Here is a 27,453-nt window from a genome sequence, read left to right on the forward strand (position 1 = left end):
AGTGAAAAGTATAGGTTTTCCTTTGTTTAGTTCAAATAAGGAGGAGACATACCTGGAAGTCTCTGTTTGGTGCGACTGGCTAAAGGGGTTGGAGGTGGAGTGGCTCCTGTACCTTGTACCTTAGAAGCATATGTGAGCTCTGTGGATTCCAAAGAACCTGCCAGGTGAGAACAGCATGGCTTGGGGGGATGGTAAAGGCAGATCACAAGTTCCTGGCAAAGACTGTGTCTGACAGCAAAGATGTCAGTTCATCTGTTCAGGCTTGCCAGATTATCAGCATTAATAGCCCACTTCATTCTTAGCCTTCTCATGGTTGGTCCATTTCCTTAAACTCAACCACAAAAGAACATGACTGGGGTATTCCGAGATCCTGGAGTCGAAGGTCCTCTGAAATCAGCTACCCTAGCAAAGTGACCTACCCACCCCACAGAGGACTAGGCCGTAACAAAAGAATTGTCTATCTGATTCAGTTTCTCTAATGAGGTTTGATAAATTTTGTCTATTAATTGACCAATGCAGCCACTACTGTGTGGAGGTAAATGAATAGTCCATGTTCAGAAATCAGAACTCTAAACAAGACATATTTTGATAGTGTCAATGTAACTAAATTCAAATTAGTAGCATTTCTGCAAGTTTTAAAGGTTAGAAATCAAGTAATTCAGGAATTATTACAACAATCTTTTCCTATTATATACTTGGGAGGAAAAGAGCAGCCAAACTAACCTTTTTCATTTAAGGAAATACAAAAGCCTGCTCTGTTTGTCAGGAAATTCTGCTTTCCAACTGTTTCAGCATTCATAGAACAGTACAGTCATCTTATAAGGCGGCCAAGCATAGTGTATAATAATAGAGAATGGTAAATAGAAAGTATTTCTTTAAATATACTGTGCCTTGACTGAGGGTCAAGAGCATTTGTCTAAATCTCTCAACAGAACCGATTCTGGCAGAACTTATTTAATCCTACCTGCTGTTAAGTTAAAAGTTCTTCCCTTCTGTGAAGCTTGAACTGGAGAAAACCAGTTTAGTACTGATCCAACAACAGGGATCTGCCGTAACACTCCCTGTGAGATATAACCAAGACCTCAAGGTTAGTTGGGCAACTTTAAAGGCTGAGGTGGGAAGTTCAATCTGTGGGCTCACCTCTTCCAAAAGGCGCTCCTCATTTGCCTTCTGTAGCTGAACCTGTGCTTCCTGGATTCCTTTCCGAACAACTTCAGTCATGTTTTCCAGTAGCTAATTAAAACCAGAAAAGGCACTGTTTGGTTATAGTTACTAAGAGGGTACTCTGGGGGTATTTTTCAAAAGTTAGTTGGTGAAAACTAATTTTGCTTTAACTAAAACTATGCAGGGAAAAAAAAAGTATAAAGACCTAAACTTCTGCTGTTTGATTTCTTTACTATATAGTGGGCAGGAGAGATGATCAGACTACCGCCTAAAATTTTATACTGGTACTTAAACTTACAATGTCAACTTACGAAAGAAAGCTGAACCTCACCCTGCCTCCTCTACATTCTTAGAAATGCATCAAAAGGTCAGAAGTAACCTGAAGAAATTAACATACAAGAATAAACTAAACTGGCACTTTTAAATTTAAGGGGTTGGTTTGTTTTTGCAAAGGACAGTAAGTAATATGATGAATGACCCCCATTACTTTTTTCTAAATTAGTTGAAAAATATTCTGCTATGGTTCCTTTTTTTCTCCTCTTGAATATTTCTATGACTCAATTGTTTGATTTGAAGAATGTGCCAGACCACCTCCATTACCCTTTAGAGAAGCCAGTATACTTTGCTTCTGGAAGATCAGATACATATTTCCAAGTATAGCTTAGGAAGGCAGCTTCTTCTCTTATGGTTTCAGCCAGCTGATCTTACAGGGCAAAATGGTCTTCTTCCCTTTCCTCCTGTTGCCCACAAACTTGGATCAAAACCCTTAATCCTGCAGAACTGTTAAAAGGCTGAAAAGAAGGGGAAGTGGGGGAGTAGTCTGTTTATCTTACGAACCCTCGAGTTTTCCTCTATTTCTCGGCCTGTGGCTGCAATGGTCTCTATCAGCTCAGAAATATCAAGGTCCTCAGTTGCCATACCGATATAAATGCAGTTCTTCTGTCTTTCAAACTCAGGGCCTGCAGAGGAATAAATAAACCAAATTCCTTAGTTCCACGTCATTATCAAATTTGAGCTCTGCTTTTTTCTGTATTCCCGCCCCCCAGCCCACCCCCTACCCACATTTGGTACCTATCTTTGCTAGGCCACGAACAAGAGACTAACATGGGGCCAGATTTGGGAATCAGCCTTGCATATGTGATTAGTATGATCTGGGGCATTCAGGAGTGGCTTTCATCCAGGAGGAAGGCGCACAACAAGCTACATACAGGGAAGGGAAATGCAAAGCTATGTGTGAAAAGGGCTCTGTGTTCACCTAGAAGCAAACCAGAGTTTCTCCTGGCATTGTCCACATCAGCTCATGGCTTTAATGGTCAGAATTATTGACTTAAAAAGTAGGAGTTACCCAGTGAAAATGAAAGGTCAGATTCCAGTTCATTTAATTTTTTCAGGATTTCAGTATTGATTTTCTCCACTTCTGCTTCTGATTTCTCATTAACCTTCTCTTCAATTATGTGTTCATACCTACAAAATCACATCAAATAATAATACTGCAGCCTACAATGACATCTTCATATATCACAGTCTTATGAAATATGAGCTACTTAACAGAACAACAGATGAAAAAATCATTTCATGGATTCTCAAAACCTGAGCACTTTGGGCAATGTAGAAAAGAAAGGACGAGTTCATAAGTCTATGAAATCTTGGGAAATTTTAGCTCTCCCAATACCATAAGTTTAAATACAGTACAGTATAAAAGTTAGAATGCAAGCTCTTTGGGAGTAAGAACTGTTTCATTCTTTCTATTTCTATTTCCGGCACCTCCCACAATGTCTAGCATGTAGTAGATCCTCAATAAATGCTTGCTGGTTGGTTTAGGGGCTAGCAAATAGAGCCAAAGGTTACAGATGTGCCAGACAGATTCCTCATTAGGTCATGTTTAACACCACAAACGTGAGCTGCTGGGGCATGGAGCCTGTACCTGACTACCCCGAGCCCCGGCCAGCTCGTATCCTCAATGTTCGAGAGGCCCACTGTTCTGGCCACTCCTTCCTTGAATTCTTCCCGGAGCTGCATGGTGCAGGTCACAATGGGAATCTGGCTTTGTAAGCATTCCACCAGCTGATCAACGTCGCCCACTTGAGTCCCTAGAACTGAAAAGGTCCAGAGCTTATATCAGAAATGTCCCAGCAACAGAAATCGATCAAAATACACACTGCTCAACAACACCAGCTCTATGCTTTAGCTCCACTGGGCTTCCCAAAATTGTACACACCTAGGAGCTGAAAGAGGCCTCAGACAAAAACGTCTAGAGCAACCTAACCAAGGAAACGTTCAACAAAATCCCCAGCATTTGCCCTGCTTCTTCTCAAAGACTTTCAAAAAAGGAGGACCCACCACCTCTCAGCACATCATTCTACTTCTGAATAGTTCTAATTTTCAGGAAGCCTTCTTTACAATGGACCTGCATCTGCCCATCTGTAATTTCCATCCATTGCTCAGTTTCTGGGGTCAAGTAGAACATGTCTAACCATTCTTCTACAAGAGAGATATAAAAAGCAACTAGAAACGGGGGCCACTGATCCATACCTAAGGAGTTCTGTGGGCTTCTGTTATCTGTGTTTCACTGTATTTGTATTTATTTTGTTAAATATTTCCCAATTACATTTGAATGTGGAGTGGTATGGGCCACACATTTGACAACTTTGTTCTATACGACTGAGCCTTCAAAATCCTTAAAGAACAGCTATTATGTGTCTTAAGTTTTCTGTCTTCTAAGTTAAATGCCTTCAACCAACCCCTTATAGGCGTGTTTTCCATCCTCTCCCGATCTTGGTCACCATATTCTGGACATGCCTGTCTTTTCCCAAAATATGATGGCCAGAACTGCACACAGTAGTACAAATGTGGTCTGACCAGGGCAGAAGACAGCAGAACTATCACCTCACTTGTTTGGGGCACTATGCCTCCTAATGTAGCTTGTAATAACATTAGCTTGGATTTTTTGGCTGCCATGTCACAAAATTGACTCATTAACACTAAAACCTTAAGATCTCTTCAGAGTATCTTCTGCCTGGGCAAGAGGAACTCATCCTACAATTTTCAGATGTGTGACCTTTGTTCACTCTGTCTCCCGCATTCGAACGTACTTCTACATTCCACTGGTTGAAGTTTTATCCTTTCAAAGACTGGTTCAAATGCCACTTCCTACATTATGGCTTCTCTAATTTCTCTCTCCAACAAGCTGGAAATGATTTCTTCCTCCATTGCCTTTTCCATTACTTCCTTTATACCTTGGCAATTATATTTTTCATGTTAAAGTAACTTGTATGCATTATCTTTCTGGAGGTTACATAAAATAACCAACAGAGACCAAGTATATTTCATGACTTGCCCTTGTTCTTTTAGGGGCAAATGGATGATTATGTTTTCTTACCATCAAGGGTCTATGTGTGAACTGTCCCTTACTCCCCAAAAAAGTGCACAAATCCTCCCAAGAGGAAGATTCAGAATGATCATAAAATCACCTCAATATTTTTATTACTTCAGAATTTTAACATTTAAGAAAATTTAACATTTAAGTCACAAATATCTAAATCCAAGTGAACGTTGTACCCGATATATGGAGAAGTGAATCAGGAAGGAAGATCCACTCAAACCAAGCTAAAGAAAACTCCAACAATTCCGACCACTGTGTTAGGCCCTGAGAGTGAGAGGAAGGAAAGGCCTTGCTCAAGAAGAAAGGCTGATAACCAAAGGGAAAAGGTGAGGGAAAGGAACTTATTGCTAGTGCAGAGGAGGTGAATGGAACTGACAGCCTGTACATTAACCATGAACTCTAATTTCTTTGTCAGGACAAAAGCCCCTATACAAACAGAATCCAGAGACAGCAATTACCTGCTGATGTCATGAGCGGGCTGAACCGTACGCAGGTGCCCTCATCTTCCAGTTCCACGACATCAACTCCACTAGCAGGAACCAGCTGTGCCAGTTGCTCGCCAAGCTGGTGGAAACAGGCAGGCGAAGGGATCATTAGGCCCTCGAACCCTTTCCTCCCAGCTCATCCCAGGCAAGGAACTCTCCCGTCTCCATTAGTGCATGGGGAGGGTTGTCTGCTGTCCTCCCTACAGTCTAAGAAATACTTGCCTCCTGGCCATCAGAATCAAGCCCCTCAAAAACCAGGGTGACGAGGTTCGACTCCCACAGCTAAACAGATACACATGCTACTTCTTAGAGATTATAATCACTGCTGTTACTAGCACCATCCTCATCTGATTACTGAGGAACTGCTTAATTTATCCTTTTTTAAAACAGATTATTATCACCACTATAACCAATACTCGTATTTGTGTTTAAAAGCCTTATCAGGTAGACCTCACTGACATATGGGAAAACCGAGACAGAAGATGGAGAAGGGATCTGATTAAACCACTTCTCAGCCCATGGTTAATAACAGGACTGAACCCAAGGACAACATGCCAATATCTCTGGAGTAAGTAGTTTACAAATACAAATTCCTGAGGAGGGAAGGAGCATTTATGTAGAGCCTACTGTGTGCTAAGGACTGTGCTAAGGACTTCTACAAGTATTACCTCACTTGATCTTCACAACAATTCCAGGAGGTAGGTGCTATTATTATCCCCATTTTACAAATGAGAATACTGAGGACAAACGACTTACCCAGGACCATACTGCTAGTACTTGGGCCTTCCTAATTCCAGGCCCAATGCTCTACCCACTGAACCACCAGCTGCCTTAAGCTGCCGAATGACATGGGCATTGGTACGTTGATAAACAAAGCAGATAATGTCCCCTGCCATAAGAATACGAGCTCCTGAAGAGCAGGACTGTCTTATTTTCCATGTCTATCCCCCGCACTTAACACAGTGCTTTGTACACAGTAAGCACTTAATTAATGTTTCTTTCATTCTCCTCTTACCCACTGGTTAAACGTATCACAGATGTCTCTTTCCTGGCTAGCTGCTGAGGGCTGCATGGTGGGCCCTACTGTTCCATGCCCTGCTTTATCTGATCCTGAAACACAGAAAGAAGAGTCACTCCTAGAACATCAAAATGTTTCCAACTAACTGAAAAGATGAAGCTGAGGTCAAAGTAATTTCAGATACCACAACCACAGTTTCCATAACTAAAGTTTCTACATATTTTTATATCAGTTAGAATAATCAACAAATGTCTGCAATAAAGACCGTCCTAGCAGATGCATTTACACTGTGCTTTTTATGGATACAGGTCATTTCACCTGATCCTTGCAGGAGCCCTGTGAGAAGATGACTCTCCAAGATTCAGAAATCAATTGATCCAACCAAAAACATGCAAGAAGTGGCAGATTTTTTGTTGTAATGAAACAGTAAAACCACAGTGGGTGCCCCTTGATTAGAGATGGCTGAATAATGAATGTAAAGGAATAATGATGAAAACAGCTAACACTTCTTTGGTGAGTAAGGAGGGCAAAAGTCCTTCCCCTGGATCTTCATAGCAACCCTAGAAGTAGGTGCTACATTTTCTCCATTTTACAGATTAAGAAATTGAGATAGGCAAAGGTTATGTGATTTGAAAGGTCACATAGCTAGTTAAGTGCCTGAGACAGGATTTGAACTCAGGCCTTCCCAACTCCAGAGTCAGCATTCTACCCACTCTGCTGCATATTAAGTCATTAAGAAACAACAAAGAGGAGGAATTCAAACAAACATGAGAAGATCTGTATGAACTGTTAAAGAAGGAAGAAAGCAGAACCAAGAGCAACATACATAATGCCTGTAATAACACAAATGAAACTAACCCCCAGAGGCAAGTGAATTAAGATTAAAAACCCAATTACCCAGTCTAGTTCCAGGACATATAATTACACATGTTCCCCATCTCACAGTAAGCAGGAGTGGCTCCCAATGCAGAACTTCAAATACACTGACATATCATTGCTGCTTCCATTGGAGGGCGGGGGAATGTTATTTTGAGCAATTACTCAAAAAAGAAAAGGTGTGAACAGAATTTTAAACCAAAAATAAAAGCAGAGCGCTGCGACTTGAGCTTAAGAACACAAGGGCAGCGGCTCTTCCCATTACGCCATGCTGCGTGTGCTTTCTTCCGTAAAGATGGTCAAGAAATCAATGATGCTCTCGTATTCCATGACAACTAGAGACAGAGTTAAAATCTACCCAACAACTAGCACTGACTAGCTGTCCACTGATATCAAAGCTGGGTCAAGGGAGAGCTGCAAAACACCAGGCTGTTGGGACAGAGTCATCACAAAGGCTGTTACAGGTAAGGTTCTCACATAAATTATGACCATCCCTAAGTTATTCAAAGTTGCTCATGCTAACTTCCTCTCTAAGTTACTCACCCAAACCTGAAAGTTCCTTGGAAAATTTGAATACCACCACTGGAGAGGTGAGTTCATCTTCCACCTTAAAACCAAATGTGACATTATCAACCAATATATTAAAACTACATGTAATTAAAGACTGAAATAGTGTGTTTGCACAATAGACTGAAGCAGCATCCATGTTTACAGAGAAACAAAAGGTTCTAAGTCTGATTTACCTCACTATATAATGAATGCAAAATAAAAGTGGTGGTTTTGCTATATTCTAAAGATTTATGATAAAATATTCGAGACATTTTTCACATATTCTTAATTTCCACAATCTGCTTAGTTTCAAAAAGACAAAAACAGATATTCATCCATATTATTCAAGACAATTCTAAAACAAAGGGGTAAGCAGAAGGCCAGAAAGCATATGGGGAACAAAAAGAAGGCAAGCTTAAGGGAGACTTTGATGGTAGGGCTTCAGAACTTATGCTGACCCAGACATGCCAGATTTAAATTCCTTTGAAAAACAAGTTTACATGAAAGAAGGCTCTTTCTGGAATTACATGAGTCCTCTTCTGTTCCCCTTCCAAAAGGAAGTGGCCCTTAATTATGGTACTTAGAACAAAGCTGCTATGTGTGTCCAAAGTCTAACATAGATTTTATAAAACCAGAACAAGAAAATGTACCATATTAGCATTTCGATGTGGACCAACTAATTTACATTATTATAGACTGCAATGCAAACACATGGAAATTTTTATTAAAGTTACATTAAGACATTAATATAGAAATAATATCTTACAAATTGTGACCTATTTTAAGGCCATAAGACTAGTTTGAAGGGTGACTCATCACAGGTAACTGGTTCCCATACTTTATGGTACTGAGATATGGGAGCAACAATGCTATAGAGCAGAGGGAGCTACAGCGTTGGATGCATCTCAGAAAGGCTCTGTGGGGACAAAAGTCATGGAGACATCGTAAAACTGGCCCCGTCAGATCTCAAACTAAAGGACAGCATGAAGCCCACCTCTCTGCTGATAGGGGAAGAGTCTCGGAACCCTTTTGTGAAAGACGTTCAAGGTTGGAAAGGGAAAAGCACAGGAATTTTTGTAAGAGGTGGAGAGATACATTCAAGCTGCTGGAACCCACTCAGCTAGCTCCATGATCCTAATTCAGAGGGTAGTGAGGAGCTCCTGCCCAAATTCACTGACCTAAACTCAAAAATAATTTTAGTATACTAAAGAAAAAAGATCTAAAAATAAAACAGGTCAAAATAGGACAAAGCCTCTTAGAAAACCAACTGCAGAGCAGCTTTTGCTGCTTTAGGAAAATTACTCAGGAACTAAGTGCTCACTTTTATTCTCCTAAACCTAATGTAAAAGGAAAACAATAAGAGAAGGAAAAAAGACTTAAAGGTTAAGAGACTTTTCACTTACGGAGATTCAAAAACTATGTTTTCTTCTATGTAGAGTATTTATAAATTCCTTATATGGTTGAATTTTATTTTAAAAACTACTGTACCATAACTTTAAACAGAATTAAACCATAACAGGATTTTAAAAATAGCACCTAACTCAGTACAATTAAGTTTTAATATAGCTGCCTAGTTATGTCATAAATGGATGGGACAGCATTTGTATTACTGCAATCTCTTTAAAATGCATGAAAACAGATAAAAAGTACCCAACATTATTGAAGTTTAATGTATTTTATGGACTCTGTGTCATACAAACGGTGGAAGTATTTTATTTAATACCGAAGTTTTGATGAAGTCCAGTTTCTTCAAACTCTCCAGCAACCTTTGACTCTGGAAACAAGAAAAACATTGCATGAATTCATCAGCTTGAAATAACATTTAAGAAGTGATTTTTCATAAGTCTGTTACAGACAGATGACCTTGTCCAGATGTCCAGTTAGAAGCATTTGTTTATGTGCTATTTATGCAGCCAAAGTAAAACAAGACTTTGAATCTAATAAAGTCACTCAATACTTGGTAACTTGTAAACATGGCTGTCTATCAGTCCCAGAGGCTGAACTTTGATCCATCAATCCATCTTAATTTCGATTAAAACTGACATTTGATTTACTCAGGCTAGAAAGATATTTCTAATAAGACATAAAACTCAGTAGTCATATCTAACACTGCAAAGTCATTCAATAACTCATTCATTCAACAATGATTTACTAAAATATGCAAGATATTGTATTAGACATGATAGAATATAAAGGTAAAGGTTTATTCTATATCTAATAGGGGAGATGAGTGGCATGCACACAAATAAGTACCACAAAAGAGTTCTAAAGAAAGCCCAAGCCCTATAAATATAATTTTTACTGGAGTGATCAGGCAAATCTTGGTGGAGGTGGTGGCAGCTGAGCTGTACCTTCAAAGATGGGCAGGATCCAAAAGATAAGTGGTAGGATAGACTCATAGAAAATGTACTTTTCGTAGGTCCATCATGGAAAAGTATTTGCTTGATGCTGTTAACTTTTTAACAGTATTAATGGCTATTTTTTTCAAGGACAATATTTCTTCTCCAACACAAAGTACCTTTGGATACAAGTAATTATACTCAGAATTTGAGAGCTGGAAGGGAGCTCAGTACACCAATCTGACATACACCTGAAAGGAATCGTTCCTGTAACATGCTCAACAAGTATCCAATTTTTGCCTGAAGACCTCCAATGAAGGGAAGCCCGCTGTCCCTCAAAGCAACCCATTTTCAAAGGATTCTTTAAAGAGTAGTTGTAGAGTCACAGAACAAGAGAAATACAAGAGGTCAGGTAGTTCAACCTATAATTTTATAGATTCAGTGGAAAAGTATGTCCAAAGGCTCTCCCAATTTCCAGTTCAGTGGTCCTTCTGTTACACCAGTGCCTACGTGCACTAACCATCTGATAACGATCATGCGCAGTATACCTGTCTTGTATGTAATAAGTGCTCAATACATGTTTGGCTTGTTGAAAAAACAGAATTAAAGAAAATTTTGAGCTTAAATTGTGTTTTCAGAAGAGAAAAGAACCCATGAGTGCACTTGTGTTCCTCATGTCCTCCCCCCCACAACACATACACCAAGGTCCTTTACTACTCCCCCAAGTCGCCCAGCCCTCCATACTTTCTGTTTTGAATCTTAAAACTTATTTTTGGAACATTTCTCTTGGCATATTATTATTATTGTTGTTTAAATGTCTCATGCAAATCTCATCTCTTCAACCAGATGATAAACTGAAAGTAGCTATTATGTCTTATCTGTGTGTGCATATCCCTACAATATGTACCTGCAAGTACTATGGTTACATTATGGTTTATTAAGCACTTTCTTTACAACTCTACTAAAAAGGTCATCCAAGTATCATCTTAAGTTTACAGATGAGGAACCTAAGTCTCAGAAAGGTTTAAAATTTTGCCAAAACACTCAGTATGAGGTGATCCACTAGGCTCTGAATCCAGGGCTCCTCACTACAGGTAAGCGCACCAGAAACTCATGGCCTGGGTCTCCCAATTCTAAGTCCAGTGCTTTCTCCATTCCACTATGCTGCCTTTTATGTTTGTCTTGAACTTTTTAAAAATTCTGAATTTGACAAATATCAAATAAAAAGAGCATTTAAATATATGTGACAGAAAAGTACAATTAATTACTCATGACATGGTGGAACTCTATTGTTTAGAACTTTTTTCTTAAATCATCATACTTCCCCCAATATCCCTCCTCCCCCTCCCACAGAGCCATCCACCCCATATGACAAATAGTATTTTTTTAGAAAGGAAATAAAAAACTTAGCACAACTGATCAATATATTGAAAATTTTTGAAAACATGTGGAATATGTAAGACCTGCAGGCCTCCCACCTCCACAAGGTAGTGGGTTGGGGGTGTCTTCTCATCTCTCTTTATAAATGACCTTTATAATCGGGTTATATTTGCTTTTGATTTTTTTGGGTGTATATTTGTTTCCATTTACACTGGTATATTGTTTTAATTGCTTACTTCACTCTACATTGGAAAGGATAGACCAACTGACAACTCCACCAAGTTAGTTCATCAGTCTTTCCAGCAGCCTCTCCTACAATTGTCATTTCCTTTTTTTGTTATCTTTGATAATCTGATGGATATGAGATAGAAAGTCAGAGCTGTTTTAATTTGCATTTCTTTATCAGTGACCTGGAACATTTTTTCACATGGCTGTTGACAGCCTGGATTTCTTCCTCTGAAAACTGTTTGTCCAAAACCTTTAGCCATTTACCTCCTAGGGCACACTGGTTTCTAAGGAATTTTGCTTTCACATACTCATTTATAAATAGCTTTATGAAACTTGGAATCTATACACGCAGTTTGGGCTAAGCCTAACGTTTCTTTAACTCCATTCACTCAACAAACATTTGTTGAGCATTCACTGTGTACAAACTGAACGTATCAATCATTTAACATCACTTACTAAGTTAGTAATTAAGGTGTTATTCAAGATCTCATAAACATTTTGGATTCTGTCTCAGCTTTTGCTTTCAAGGATGTGTTACGCTGTGGTGCCCACCGTCATCATCGTCATTTTATCATTTCCTCTTGTGTAACGGGAATTAAAAAGCTCCCTCCTGAATGCCTGTACGTTCCCCAAATACACTAAGCTACGAAGGCAACATGCTAGCCACCCTTTGTAAGTGATCTTCATGAAAAGGTCTTCTAATTCACAACTGCTTTACTCTGACATATTATCAGAGAGAAAAATTTTTTTTAAGTATTGGGTTTAAAAAAATTAAACCAATATTAAGTCTGAGTTATTTCTCTTGATGCACAAAGAAACTATCACCTCATAAAACAAAGGATTACTGCCACAATAATACAAAAAACACTGAGATGTGGTTTTTCATTTTTTGATGAAGACAACTTCCTTAATAATCTACTATAAACTACCAAGTAACGTTCCACGTAAGCGCCACTGCCCTAGGGGGAAATAAGAAAAATGCTTATACCAGGGCTTAGAACTCAAGATTTTTCCTAGGAAATTTTCAGCTAAAGAAAAAAGTATAAGTATTTTCCTCAGAGTACCTCTTACAATTAAAATCGATTCTTATTAATGATTAAAGAAATCATTTTTATGATATAAATTACTATTTTATTTTTGTTTTGTTCTCCTACTGTACAACAACTGAAGTAATTTCTTATGGAATCAAGAACTTCAGTATTGGAAGGACCCATAAAACTCACAAAGTTCAACCTCTACTCTAACAAGAATAGATAATACCTCCAATGGTGGTATAACCTCTGCTCAAAGACTACCTGTAACAGAGAACTCACTGTCTCCCAGAACAGCACATAACAGCATTCCTGGTCTAACAGCAGTCAAGTTTACCAAGCACTGAGCTGAAATCTGCGTCTTAATTTCCACTCCCTATTCTTCTGTCCTCTAGGTCCACCAAATCTACTCCTTATTCCACATGACAAGGCATCAATTGCCAGGAGACAAGATTACAACCTTTCTAAGTCTAACCTTCTTCATATTAAACACTCTTTTTAATAGAGGAAAACAGATTAAGGATGCTCTTGGTGTTCATTTTAAAAAGTTGCAGAAAGGCAACATTTAGCTTGAAAGGTATGAATATCAAAAGGATTCCTGCTCATTCTGACTGACTGTTAAGTAGGAGTTAAGAGGATTTAAACGTACGAACATATTTTGTGCCTGTTGTCCATCTTGCTGGTCGCTAGGAATACAAAAAGGAAAACTAACATAGTTCTTGCCCTCAGAAAATTTATAAACAACCGAGCAATCAAGCAAATTTCCTGTGAGATCATCTGTGTGAAAAGAGCAAGATAATTTTGGAGGTCCTTAAATGCCAAGCTAACGAGTTAAAACTTTCTTTGTAGATATTGGGGTGCTCTGAATTTTTTTTTGAGCAGATTGATATGATCAGACCAGCATAATAGGAAGTAATTTTGACAGTTTTATGAATGATGACTTGGAGATGATAAGACTGAATGGATAACAAGAAGTCAGAAGACTGTTACCAAAGTTCAGTAATCCTAAGAAGAATTAATGAGAGCCTGAACTAGAGTTGTGGTAGAGTGAGGAGAAGGGAAGGATGGTTATGAATGACATTGTGATGACAGAATGTACAGGAATTGGCAGCTGGTTGGACAAAACAGAAAAGGTAGGAGTCACAAATTCCAGGGTTACCGGCTGTGGTAAATAGAATAATGGTGGGGCCATTAGTAGAAATTGGGAAGTCTGAAGGATAGGCAGATTAGGGGAGGATGATGATTTCAGTGTTAAATGTTGCTTGAGTAGCTGGCTAGTCATTCAGATGGAGATGGTCTGAACCCAATTGGAAATGTGGGGCTGGAGGCCAAGGGAGAATTGAGAGCTGAATATCTGTATTTGAAAGCTGTCTTTATAGAAGTGAGAACTAAATTCTTTGGAATGGAAGACATCTCCAAGGAGAAAAGTCATATATTTATGAGCTTCAGGGATGTTCTTAGCCCCAGGTGGAAGAGCCACCTTTTCCACTATCTTTCTTTCTTTCTGGATTATGGCTCAAGCTTTCCTTATGAGACTTTCCACAGAATTAGGCCTGTGACAGGCAGCTAGGTGGTGGCAGTGGATAGAACTCCTCAGTTTTCTCATCTGTAAAGGAGAAGGAAATGACAAACCGCTCCAGGATCTCTACCCGGAAAACCCCAAGCGCATTTACAAAGAGTTGGACATAACTGAACAAAAGCAGCTCCCCATCTTGTTGGTTATCTTGTAAATCTATATGCAAATTAAGTTACTGGGTGGAAAACATCTGAATGAAATACACTGTTCTCATTGTAAGCAGCAAGGCACAGTGAAAAGACACTGGATCTGGAGTAAGAGAAGCGGGGCTGGAGTTCTGAGTTCCCCACTTCCTAGAAGTGCAATCACTTCTCCGATTCTCATTTCCCACCTGTAAAACAGAGACAATAATATCTACACTCCCTACTTCACAGGCTTGTTGGAAAGACTGAACTTTACGCTAACATGCAAGGTGAATATGAGCAGTTATTATTAAGTACAAGAATTGAAGACTTTATTAACCCTAAGGAAATCTACTCACCAACTGAGAGGCATGTTTGATTCTTTCCACAATCCCATCAAGTCCTAAATACTGTAAAGATAACCACAGAGGTAAGGCTCGAAGTTTCTCCACTGGCTGACTTGATGTAAGCCCTGCAACCAGTGACTAGAGGAAAAAAATTCACCGTTAGTGACAATCGATAATGATACTCAACACATTACCAGCAAAATACAAAATTATCAGAAGAGTAGCCAGAGTCTGCTTTACAAGTTCGTGTTTCTAAACAAATCATAAACAGGAATTCCCTAGATTTTAATTCTTGAAAGTTCTAGCACCTAAATAATATTTTGAAAACTGACCATGTGAGCAAGCCTACCAGAGAAGGATCTTCATGCCTGTAAAGTGTGACTGCAGGAACAGCTGGCAAGCCCAGCCATGGGCCCAGGGTCAGAGTCATACTGTCACATTTGGTTGCAGCCTACCAAGAAAAGAAGAATTCATTCTTATTTTTCCAGAGTCAAAGGTTAAAATTCAAAAATTTCTCCATCAGAAAAGGCCAAGAGGCAAACTGTGCCAATTTTATCAAAGGAATGAGAAAGTTCTGTTTGAGAGGGCTAATTTCTGTTCTTTTATCTTTTAGTAAAACAACATACCAGTACTGAGGAGGAGATGTAGCCTAATGCCAAAGTTGCTAAATTCACACTGAAAAAGAAAACAAGAATTTAACAATTAATTATATAGCTTACTTATTAAAGTATAAATGTACAATTGTCTGGCTTAAATAATGTTGTCAAAGTGTTTTTCTTTTAACCATAATGTGACTTATTTTATACTAATAAGTTTTAGACCCAGGGCTCTTCACCAGGGGTTTATTAATTTGCTTTGTTTTTTAATATTCTGATACCTGTATTTAAGTAAAACTAGTTTCTTGGTATTCCTATGTATTTTATTTTATGCATATAAAAATATTATTCTGAAGAATCCAAAGGTTCACCACACTGCCATGATACACAAAAAAGGATAAGAATCCACACTTTAGACGAAACTTCGAAAATTAATTTTAATCAAAACTTCTCAGATGATGGATAAAATCAGAAATACATCTTTATAAAAAGTCTTTCAAGTTACTTTTCTTGCCTAGAGAAATTAAAGAAAACCTTGGTATATTTTATTTTAGATGTCTTTCTTCTGAAAACTATTAACCTAGATTTGAAGAAGTTTACTCTCCTTACCCTTCCACATGGAGCCATACATTGTGCTGCTCACAAAGTTCTTTCAAACGTCCCAGCTTGTCTGTGTGCCCTGCTCCTGGGGTACCTACAATGAAGGAAATAAGACACTGTCAAGATTCTCATTTTTTGTCTTTAATAAATAATAATCAGGAATAATAACTACTTGCTAATAACCAATCCCATCCTCTTATTTCTTCAAATTGCTTCAATAAAAATTAACAATGCTAGTCCAAGTTTAACACAAAACAGTTATATATTTCAAGTTATATAAAGCATGTATTTTATATAAACTTCAAAAACCAATTTTTTTCCCCAGAAAGACTAATACTTCACTAGCTGAAGTCATGTTTACACAACAAAAAAAATCATGAGACTGTCAAGTCTACTGTAACATTAAGAGCTACCACTAATACTTACTGTGGTGAAGGACAACATTTATGCAATTTGTGAAGAATACATTCTAGAACATTTTAAAAGAAATGCACGCTTTCTAGTGAATCCAGTGTTGGACTTAGAGTCAATAATATCTCGATTTGAATTCTGTTTCTGACACTTCCATGTATAAATAACTATGGGCAAATCATTTAACTTATCTGAAAGCCCTAATCTCCATATATAAGCAAAATTGGAATGACATCTGTTGTACCTACCTTATAGGGCTGTTGTGGGGCTCAAATAGACAACCTACATAAAGTGTGGTGTATATTTTAAAATGCTATGTAAATACTGGCTACTCTCATATATAGAGACTAAAATTAGTTTAAGAGGAAGTTACCTAATAAAAGTTCTTAAGAATAAATAGCAAGTACTTGGAATAAATAGATAAGAAACCATTAGAAATACAATGGTTTGTCTAAAGGATTTGTTTTCTTAGATATGTTAATTATCTAAGAGCACAAAATGTTTAGTTAGAATGTTTAGTAAACATTCCCACTACAATTTTTCTTGAATATTTATCAATCTCTTTCTTCACAAATGATACAAAACCCTGTACTGCCCTTGGTTCCCTTCTCCAGACTATCTCCGGTGACAATCTCGCCCACTCTAACAGCTCCTGCCACCTCCTCTATCCAGGGCTAGAATTCAGATTTACGAGGCTGTGCTGTGGGAGCAGCTGAGATTATCAATGAAGACAATATGGAGAAATGAGCCAAAGTCAATGGAGAAAATTTTTGAACTATGATTTCTATACGATCGATGTACTACTGTCTGGAGCTACAGGACCTTTTTTCCAAATGTCTCTTGAATATCTCCATCTGGATGTCCTAAGGCAAAACCAAGCATATGATCTTTCTCCCAAAACCTGTATCTCCTCTCTAATCTCCCTTCCTCGGTTCATCAGACCACCATTCCAGTCATTTAGGCTCAACATAGAATTGTATTTGACTCTTCCTTCTCCCTTCATAGCCCATCATTCGATCAGTTCTAGCTTCTCTATTTCCACAATCTCTCTTAAATTCATTACTTCCTTTAAAAATATGCCACTGCTTCAGGTCATCATGGTATGAGAAAGACCAGTGGTTTCAGGGTCAGAGGATGACCTTCCAACTCTAAATATTATGACTACCCACAAAGCCTAAGGCCACACAGGCCTCTCTGGGCTTCAGTTTCCTCATCTGCAAAATGAGGGGGTGAACTAGAGAACCTCTAAAGTTCATTTCAGCTTTGATTTATGATCCCAAGATTCTGACTATTCTATTACAAACCCTATCCTGCCAATCCATCCTACCATACATGACTTCAGGGTAATCTTCCTAAATTTCTCAGCCTGGCACTCAAGGCCCTCCAAAATTGGACTCTAATTTGTTACTACAGCTCTCTCTCTCACGCTATCCCTTCATGTACTCTATGTTCCAGTCAAACTAGACTGTTTACGGGTTCTCAAATCGATCTCACCTTGGTGCCTTTCCTTAAATTTCCTCATATAGACAATTCTGGCTTTATGTGACTTTGATGGGGGGCCGGGGAGGGGTTTGAGCAGCAAGACTACAGCACCAGATCTGGCTCCCAGTGGGTGGAGGTGGGAGGTGCGAGTGGGAGAGAATAATAAGTGTAGTCCCATGTGCTCCAGGCATTGAAACCAAGGGAGCTCCAAGATGCATAGAAGCCCCTCCAAAGAGGCCATGCAGAGATCAGTGAGGGGAAACAGTCCACCTAGGTTAAGTGAGAATTGGCTGTGTATTGAGCGGACTCCTTGTCTTCAACAAATCAACTTCTGCTTGCTGAATAACCATCCTTCAGTGTCAAAGTGGAAATGCCACTCCTCCACAAAGCATGTATTGATAATTGCAGTATGTAAGTAATCTCTTGGTCCTCTGAACTTTAGAAGTACTTTGTATCTCTACTGTACTTGTTATGCTTTAATTTGCACACATTTCTAATGGAAGTCTAAATCCTTGTGAGTACAGACTATCTTATTTTTCTGTGAATCTCTCTAAATTTGGCGTCCAAATTTAGGAGAATTACGTTATTCCCCCAAATGCTTTAACAAATATGTCCAAGTAATCTAACCTAAATATTGTTTTTCTCATTGAAATCCTAATGTAGATAAGACTCATCATATACACAATATATCATGTTTTTCAAGATAGCCAGGTCATGTAGTGGATAGAGCATTAGTGGAGTAAGGAAGATCTAAATTCAAATCCAGCCTCAATCCTTGCTGTGTGGCCCTGGGCAAGTCACTTAACCTCTATTTGCCCCAGTTTCCTTGTCTCTAAATGGGGATAATAATAGCAGCTACATTTCAGGGTCACTGTGAAGGTAAAATTAAGTAATATTTTTAAACTTCTTTGCAAACCTTAAAACACTATATTAATACTAGCTACTATAATTTAATACCTGCAAATTGACAACATTTATTTATTCATATACCCAAAATGGAAGCCTCTGAGTTCAAAATACCTACCAGCATTTGCAACAAGCAACAGGGGCAGTTTTTCACTCTCCATATCATCTTTAATCAATCTGTCCAATAAAGCAACATCCTGTCACAAAAAAAAAAAATCCGAACCAAAAATGAGGCAGAAAACAGGAAAGTCTGTAGAAAACTACAGACTAAAAATGACAGCATTCTTAAAACTGATACTATGGGTAAATTCTTAATGCTTTCTCCAAAAGATTACCATATTTTTCTGAAAATCAGAGAATTAACATAGAAATAATTTTTTGTTTTCTTCTGGGAGACAGTGAATAATGGAGAAATACTAGATGATAGATAAATATAAAACAGAGCTACAAGGGAATAATTTTCCAAGGAGTACGGTCAGAATAATTTCTCTAGGATTACTCACTCATAGCCTTTAAAAAATCTGGTCTAACAAAGTGGCTAGCTAATGTCTAGAGTTACAGAATTCACTTCTAAGAAACAATACATTTCTAAGATCACATCTAACAACTTTTTCATCATAATCTTAATATTTTAAAAATTATTTCAAGTATTTATTTCTGTCCCATCTCCTCCTAACCTCCACCCATGCAAAAAAAGAAAAACAAAGCCATTTTAACAAATATGAATAGTCAAGCAAAATAAATTCCCACAATCACCATGTCCAAAAATCTGTCTCATTCTATATCCAGCATTTGCTGCCTCAGTGTTGGAAGGTGGACAGCATGTGTCATTATTAGTTCCTTCAAATAGTGTTAGTCACTGTATTAATAAGAGTTGGACAACTTTTTTTTTTTTAAAACAGCACAGACTTTTTGGAGGAAATGCCCATAACCAATTTGGTCTCCCACGTTCCAGTAAAATAGTAATCTTAGTGATTAAAAAGAAAAAGTTAGAATTTCTTAAAATCATGTGTTCCTATGCTAACTCGTAACAAATTCATGAACATACAGGTGCAGAGAAGGAAGCCTTAGCTATCCAGATGCCAAGTTTTTCAGGTTTGAATGAAGAGATTAATATATTTTTAAAAATCAGCCTATAAGCCAAAAAAAGTATGAAAACCTAGTGAAAAAACTATTATGTAGACCAATATTTTCAAAAGAAGATTCATTACTATTCTTCCAAATTAACTTACCATCTGATGTTGGGATCCAAACATAGTATTGCAGGGTACCCGACACAAACAGGATAAAGGTAAGCCAAGCTGCAGGGATAAAACTTTTAGTTAAGCAATTCTGAATCAGAAATGTCCCTGTTATAACTTCAAGAGACCATCAAATAGAGTACACAGCGATCTAAGAAAAGTCACAATTCTCATTTGAAAAATTTTACACTCATGAGGAGCCCTAAACAATTCTTTCCCTTTGTGCCAAGAAAAAAAGAGAGAAAAACACCTCAGAGAGATTAAGAAGGTACAGGCTCTCAGTCCAGGAATCTAAGATAACCTAACTTAAAAAGGATCAAAGAACTTTTAAAGAGCTGTCTGATTATTTAGAGAATGTAATGAAAAGTTTCACAAAGAAAATAATTATCCCTGAACAATTTTTCTTGGGATAATTTTTGGTTCTTCCCACGTCTCCTGAGCATCACTAGTGAATCAATACCAAGTCAACAGCCTCCAATGTGTCACTGTATTCAAAGAAGCAGCAACAAATATGGATTTAGATTAACAGAGAGACCTGTTGCTATTATCTACCAACCTCCCGGTTACTATCAACTTCCTTGGATGGGGCAGCTAGCATTCCTTTCTATCAAGTACCCTATATCAGCATTCTCAAAAGAGTCAATACTAACTTTGATTTCTCCTTTAATATTCTGACCGTACAATTATCTAACTTTGTATCTATGATCCTCCTTCTGAAAACTCCCTTTAGTCATGCAGAGGAATGGTTACGCTTTAGACCTCACTATCTCTTGTAAACAGTCTGCCTTGAAGACAGCAAACTAAAATTTTTATCATCATACTACAACTTCTGTCTTCCACCTTTCTCACACTGAACTTGCCCTTTGTTCTCATCATGACCTCTGGTAGGATGTCTGTTCTACATTCCAGGCCATCTCCAACAAGATGACATACGTTGCACCATAACCAGCCTAGACTCCATCTACATACAGTCTGCAACATCTCTAAAAAGCCTGGCTCCACTCTCAACCTTCTGCTGTTCCCTGCCTAGTAATCTTCATCATAACTGTAACTGCCACCATCTCATTCTCTGCTATTTGTTAACCTTCACTGAACAGACATCACAAAAATCAAGTTGATTTACTTGGAATAAAGATGACACTCAACTTCATCTAGGTATTCAACAGTGCTTGACAGCCCCTCCTATTTCACTGCCTACTGTTCCTTCCTCACACTTCAAGCTGATAACTTGTCCTTTTCCTTCACTGAGAGGAATGAGGACATCTAACGTGATATCCCTTCATTGCTCACAACGTTTCATTATCATCGTCATTCACTTCTCCTTTCCTCATATCTCACAGGAAGAAGTTTCCCTAGTCTATTTTGAAGTTAATCCTTCTACTGATGTACTTGATCCTACCTCCTCGTGGCTCTTCAGAACCTGGCTCCAGCTTTCCCCTCACAATCATCAATCTTAACTCCACCATTCTCTGATGGCTCATCCCCATTTGCTTATAAATATGGTCAGTCTTCTGTAATCCTAAAAGACATTCTTCCCTTAACCCTTCTGCCTTACTCAGTTACTATCCTACCTCTCTCCTTTCCTCCAAAGTAAAACTTCTTAGAAAAATACGCTACACAAATGGCAAGGAAAACAATAAACAAGACACAGTCAAAATTGGGATTTGGAGGGGAGACCTACATCCAGAAAGGCACCAATAAACTGACATTAAAAAAAGAAAGCAGCCTATCTACAAAAAATTAACCAATGACTTCTTCATTTGTTACGTTCAGTGGCTCTCCTTCACCTCTCATCTTCCCCTGACCATTCCCAATCCAGTTTCCCTTCCTATACCTTTAATGACTCCTTCTCTGGTTCTTCTTCCAAATCCAATAAATTGGAGTTTCAAGGCCCTTTTCTTTTTTCTCTCTACACTCGTTCTATGCAATCTTAATCCCTCCCTCTCACTGCTTCAACTATCACTTCTATGTACGTAACTCTCATAAATCTTTACCACCAGACTTACTATTTCTCTAGATCTCCCCTCTTATATCCCCAAATGTTTACAAGTCACCTCAATGTTCCACCAGTACCTCAAGCTCAAAATGTGATAAAATGAACTTATCTTTTCCAACACCTTCTTCCTTCTTACTTCTATCAGTGATAGAACCACGATTTACCATGTTGATTTTATCTCTTCTCTCTTCCTCTCCTCTAATATTCAATCCGTTGCCAAGGCCTGTTGATTCTACCTCCAAAACAAATTTCACATTTGTCGGCTCCTCTCCATTCACACTGTCACCACCTTCTTATAGGCCCTTGTTATTCCTGCCTGGAATAAATGGCTTTCTAACAGGTCTTTCCTCCTCTAGCCTCTTTCTTTCCAGTCCACGCTCTATACCAATGCCAGACATATTCATTACGTATACATCTAGTCACATTGGTCCTCTGCTCAAAATTCTGCAATATCACATGACTGAACTACTCCACCTGACATTTGAGATCTTCTGCAATCTAGTGCAACCCTACTTTTCTGTATTTTTTTCATATTCTTCCTTCTGATCAAACCAATTTGACAATTCACTTTACAAACCTTAAACTTTCCATAGCTTTGTCAAGTATTTCCTATGCCTGCAATGTCTTACTTCCAACCTCCCCTATACTTTAAAGCCTAACTCAAATCCTATCTCCTCTATGAGGAATTACCTTCTTTAAGCTCCTTACCTGGAAAGGCTTCTTCTCATCTTGGACCTCATGTGACCCTCTGCTTCCATTTCATATGTATTAACTATAATATGGATGATCGAGTAATAGCCTGTGTTTCTGTCAGATTCCCTTACTAAACTAAATTCTATGAAGATGGGGTCATAGCTTATATAAATCTCAGTATGTGTCATAAAGAAGTAGCAGGAGAAGCAGTCATCATTAAAATAACAGCACTACTAGTAACACCTCATATTTATATAGCATTTTAAAGTTTATTATTTTTTCCCACACTTTATCTACTATGCAACTCTGTGAGGTTTGTTTGTTGAAGTAAATTTTCTTTATGAAACCTGAAACTAAGCCAGTCTCTCCCAAATGAACCAAAACTATACTCAGGGCAATTTTAGCAAGCTCCAGCACAGAAAATAATATTTGCATCCACCTAAAATTTCAATCTTAATCCATCTTACCTGATTACAAAGGAATTGGCCCAGGCCAGGCCTACATGCAGCACTAATATATATAACAGGCTGTCTATTAAATAACACATTGAATCCTTCCACTGTGTAGTCTTCATAGCGCGTATGAATAACAAGCCTACAGACCTTTAAGAGGCCCTCACGGTCATCTTCATGGTAATAGGCAGAGCCATTTTCATACCTGTAAGAAAACGATCCCAGGTATTTCTCACCTTTTATCTTAGTTCAGCAATTTCCCCTTAATGTTACAGTAACAGAAATCTCTGCACCAAATGGGTACATACAAATTTGAGGAGAATGATGCCCCACCTCCCACCCCTTATTCTAGGCCTTCAGAAGACATGGCCCAGGGCCACCTGCAGCCCACCAAAGCAGCCTGCAGCTGATGGTGTGCAGATCTACATTTTTCAGGGGCCACCTGAAATCCTTTGGCAGGCCTGCATTATTCTATAGTAAGGTGAGAGGTCCGGATAACTGAACCGTAGCTCTCCTATATACAAACCAGATAGTTTCACTAATAGGACACCTCAAGAAGTATGAAACCATCAAATGTACTGGCTGCTTTCTTTGTCAGGTTGAATCTTTCCTAAGCCTCTCTTTTTCAACCTTCCCAAGAAAGGAAGCACTATTTCACAAAATGGTAAGAGGTGCTATTTAGAACCAAGATTCTCCAAGTTAAAAAAAAAAGTATGGTAATGACTACTCAAGATGACATTTTCCCAGGACAAATCATAAATTACTAAACTACTCCATTTCAACTGGCCATATGACTCCTTCCTATAGCAACTGTAAATTCCTTATCAAAATCATCACCTCAGAGTAAAACAAGTTTAATTTCACAAGATTCTATGCTTATTTTTAAAGTAAAACTGGATAAGTTTAAGAAGAGTTAGGATCTAGATGATGATGATTATTTCTTTTCAAACGCACCAATCTACAGACAGCTTAACAGACAGGCGGGAATGTCCTTACCTGAAGAGTCTGCAAAGCCACAACGTGGTATCGGAAAGTATTCTAGTTGTAAGTTTTCTCAGTTTCTCTTTATCCAGTACTGAAATATATGCTGCCAGACTGTGTCCCAACAAAGCCATATGGCCTTGTTCTCCAACATTTTGGAGTCTATTAAATAAGAAATAGGAAACTGAAACACATTTATTAGGATCCCAACTCTGCCACACAATTCTCCAAGAACGCTTCTGTACCAGGTTAAATCTGTCTCATGCAAGACAGGGCAAAGAAGTCAGAAACTAAGCAGTATATGATGGGATGTAGATATAATGTGGAAAAGAGCTTTGGAGAACACTGAAAAATGGTGCTGTCCAATCAGTATTGCATTTTATATCTTTTTTTTTTACCAAGTACATTATCAAAATAATCTTATTTGTAATCAAAACATTTTAGTCATTCATTGAGTACTTATTAAATTCTTATTACATATACATGGAACTGCAGAATAGAGTTTGTTTTCAATTTAAAAATTGAAAATACTGGCCTAACCAAAACTGTGGATTGTTTGACAACAAAATTCTCTGAAATCAAATGAAAAACCCTGAATTTCCTGTTGCAAGTAACTATATCAAAATTTACAATCATTTCATAATTAAATAATTAATAAGGAGAGGAAAATTATAACTCTTCATTAAAAACAAAAATGTATCACAGTCAATGCAGATGGACACTTGGTCAATTCACCAGCAGCAATCAAAATTAAAATATCAGCTGTGTTGTGAATCCAATTCACCAGTCTAAGATATCAAATTATGAAAATTATCAAATTTTACAATTAGCTTTTAGAATGATGTCTTAACTATTTACAAAAACTACAGCTAAACTATCTAAATGTAAATGTCATTTTGAAAAGAAAAAGGGGATTTTCAAATAAGATGGACTTCAAGAAATGAAATAACTTATAACTTTCAGAACACCCCAAAATCCAATAATTGCTGAAGTTAAGAAAACAGTAAATATACTAGTTAATCATTACCGCGCACACTGGGGCTCCTCATCGTCATCTCCATGCATGAGGTTCTGAACCAACTGGAGAATGCTCACCATATCTTGCCCACTAGGGAAAATGACAAAGAAGATGACTGGAAAAAAAAAATCTCTTCCCTCCTCTCCCTTGCCCCTAAGCCTCCCAAAATTAGTGTAATAATATTTTTAATAGTGTGGCTGCAAAATAATCTATTTTGTTTAAACACAGTACACATTTTTAAAAATCAAAAAGGGAATTGACTCTGGAAGTTAGTTAACTAAAATCAGGTAATTTCTTGGCTAAGTAGTATTTTGAATCATTAAAAAAAACACTCGCCAGCATTTTACTGAATCAAGTACAGATGTACTCTATTCAGCAGGACACTATAGTAAAGGACAGAATCTATATTATATAATTTTGTAGACTAGTATGCTATAAATATTAATGAATAAAATTTTGCTCCAAAACACACAGTAGAACCAACTAGCCCTTCTATATGAAGTCTCATTCCCATTTAGGTCATAGCTATCTTTCATCTCCCAGAGAGGAACCTTTCTGTTCTCCTCATTTCAGCTGTGGAACTTGAAGATCTACCTGGAGTACTGATAAATGGCTTCTGCTCCAGCTGCGGATGTATAATTACAGTCATCACAAGGTAAAGACTTTAGAGAACAGTGCCAGCAGGGATGCTTGAAAATGTACAATAAATAAAAATACATGATTTCTCAATTATGATGATAAAATAGGGCAATTAAAAGTTTCTTTCAATAAACTTTCCAAATATCTCCTCCATGGGACACAGAAGCTAATGGCTGACTAGCAAGCACCACTTGTTGACAGGTGCTTCCATAGATGTCAGCTTGCTTCAGTCAGAGCACCAGACTCTTTTCAAAACTCTTATCAATATCTTCTCCAGGAGTCAGATCCATACAAACTTCCAACCCCTTTTTTCCCTCCAGTAATAAGGAGTCTAGAGTAGAGGAGGCCTTTAGAGTTGTTTCCTGAGTTGCTTTTAACCAACCTGTCTTGTACTGAGTTTGATACAGGAAAGAAAACATCAAAGTTGCTACTACTACTTGGTTTGTTTCATAGATAATTAAATTTGTTAGCTTAACTTGCACATGTGTATATATACATATACATATATATGTGCAAGCATATATGCAGACATATATGCACTATGTAACATGCTATATAGTATATAGTACATACTATATATATATTTCATCCCCTTCCATTGTATCTTACGTTTATTTATATTTGGAGGATAAGTACTCTTTAAGGGAGTTGTACTATTTACCTTCTCATTAGCAGATTCTTAGTTATAAAAGAAAAACAAAGTTAGGTTTAACACAAACAAACCATCTTGGGGCAGGAGGGGCTTGCTCTTAAAACAGATTTATAAAACACTTGGGAAAACAAAGCTTTTCTCACCAGCAAGCCAGGTAGCTATTTTAACAATCTGCTTTTTGGTAAAGGTTTTTAAGAGCAGCTAGGTGACACTGTGGATAGAATGTAGGCCTGGAGTCAAGAAGACCTGAGTTCAAAACCAGCCTCAGACACGTACTAGTTATGTGAACCTAGGCAAATAACTTGACCTCTGTTTATATCTCAGTTTCTTTGTCTATAAAATGGGGGTAATAAGAGCACCTACCTCTCCCAGAATTGTTGAGGACCAAATGAGGTAATTGTAAAGTGCTTAGCATAGTGCCTGGCACATAGTAAGAGTGCTATATTAGCTATTATTATAATTATTATAGGTAAAAAGTTTGTGTAACAGAAGCAATTGCATTATGTGGGTCATTTACTTTACTGGTTTTTATTTTCCTAGCTTAAGCATCAAAACTCAAATATGCTTATTTTGGATACAGACTTTATTCTACCAACAAAATGAATGCAGAAATTTCATTAGCTATATTTCAAGGGGGAAAAGCATATTCTCCAAAAAATCTTTCAAAATAACTTTCCTTCCAGTCAATAAAGTAAATATATACATCTCAGTCAAAGTAAATAATGGCTACTTCATTTCAAAAGTCCATTTAATATACTTGATTTTTGACGTATTGGCTTTTCATTCAATTCAATAAAAAAATTATTATGTACTTATCATGTGCAAGGCAATGTGCTAGGTGATGGAGGATAGAAAATTTAAAAAAATGGCCTCTGACCTTGATCAACCTACATTTTAGGGCCTGGGGGTGTGAGGGCAAAGGAGAGGACACAAGATAATTTGAGGAGGAAAAGAAAACTAATGCCTTGGAAGGATGTCAAGGAGATCAGACCGAGGAGTTAAGTCTTGAAGGAAAGTGGGGATTTCAAGAGATGGAGGCGAGCAGACTGAACCAAAGTAGAGATATGAGGGACGTGGCATGGTAACCAATCTCTAATATGACTAGAACTGAGTGGGTGATGGAGAATAAGACAAATTAACCCTGAAGGAACAGCTTGGAGACAGATTATGAGGGTTTGTAAAAACCAGCTTTGATAAGTTTCAGCTTATCATAAAAATAATGAGAAACCTCTGAGTAACACAATCTGACCTTTCCCTTAGAAAGATTATTCTGGCTATTGTACAGAGTA

General features: G+C 37.8%; 1 protein-coding gene across 3 annotated transcripts in view; it reads right to left on the minus strand.

Moving 5' to 3' along the window:
* The window catches only part of PDXDC1 (pyridoxal dependent decarboxylase domain containing 1), a 56,838-nt gene that overhangs the window by 2,180 nt on the left and 27,205 nt on the right, over positions 1-27,453 (minus strand). For all 3 annotated transcript variants that reach the window (XM_072610173.1, XM_072610164.1, XM_072610154.1), the window contains exons 4-22: positions 24,883-24,963; positions 23,871-24,017; positions 22,890-23,079; positions 19,725-19,793; positions 18,611-18,689; positions 15,703-15,787; positions 15,124-15,172; positions 14,847-14,948; positions 14,510-14,635; positions 9,198-9,248; positions 7,469-7,532; positions 6,047-6,141; positions 5,005-5,110; positions 3,089-3,260; positions 2,510-2,628; positions 2,002-2,123; positions 1,141-1,233; positions 965-1,061; positions 53-157 (exon numbers count right to left, since the gene is read on the minus strand). In XM_072610173.1, the coding sequence (XP_072466274.1) occupies positions 53-157; positions 965-1,061; positions 1,141-1,233; positions 2,002-2,123; positions 2,510-2,628; positions 3,089-3,260; positions 5,005-5,110; positions 6,047-6,141; positions 7,469-7,532; positions 9,198-9,248; positions 14,510-14,635; positions 14,847-14,948; positions 15,124-15,172; positions 15,703-15,787; positions 18,611-18,689; positions 19,725-19,793; positions 22,890-23,079; positions 23,871-24,017; positions 24,883-24,963 (1,952 nt within the window). The remainder of the gene's footprint in view (positions 1-52; positions 158-964; positions 1,062-1,140; positions 1,234-2,001; positions 2,124-2,509; positions 2,629-3,088; positions 3,261-5,004; positions 5,111-6,046; positions 6,142-7,468; positions 7,533-9,197; positions 9,249-14,509; positions 14,636-14,846; positions 14,949-15,123; positions 15,173-15,702; positions 15,788-18,610; positions 18,690-19,724; positions 19,794-22,889; positions 23,080-23,870; positions 24,018-24,882; positions 24,964-27,453) is intronic.

Source organism: Notamacropus eugenii, chromosome 1, assembly GCF_028372415.1.
Source record: "Notamacropus eugenii isolate mMacEug1 chromosome 1, mMacEug1.pri_v2, whole genome shotgun sequence".
Lineage (NCBI taxonomy): Eukaryota > Metazoa > Chordata > Mammalia > Diprotodontia > Macropodidae > Notamacropus > Notamacropus eugenii.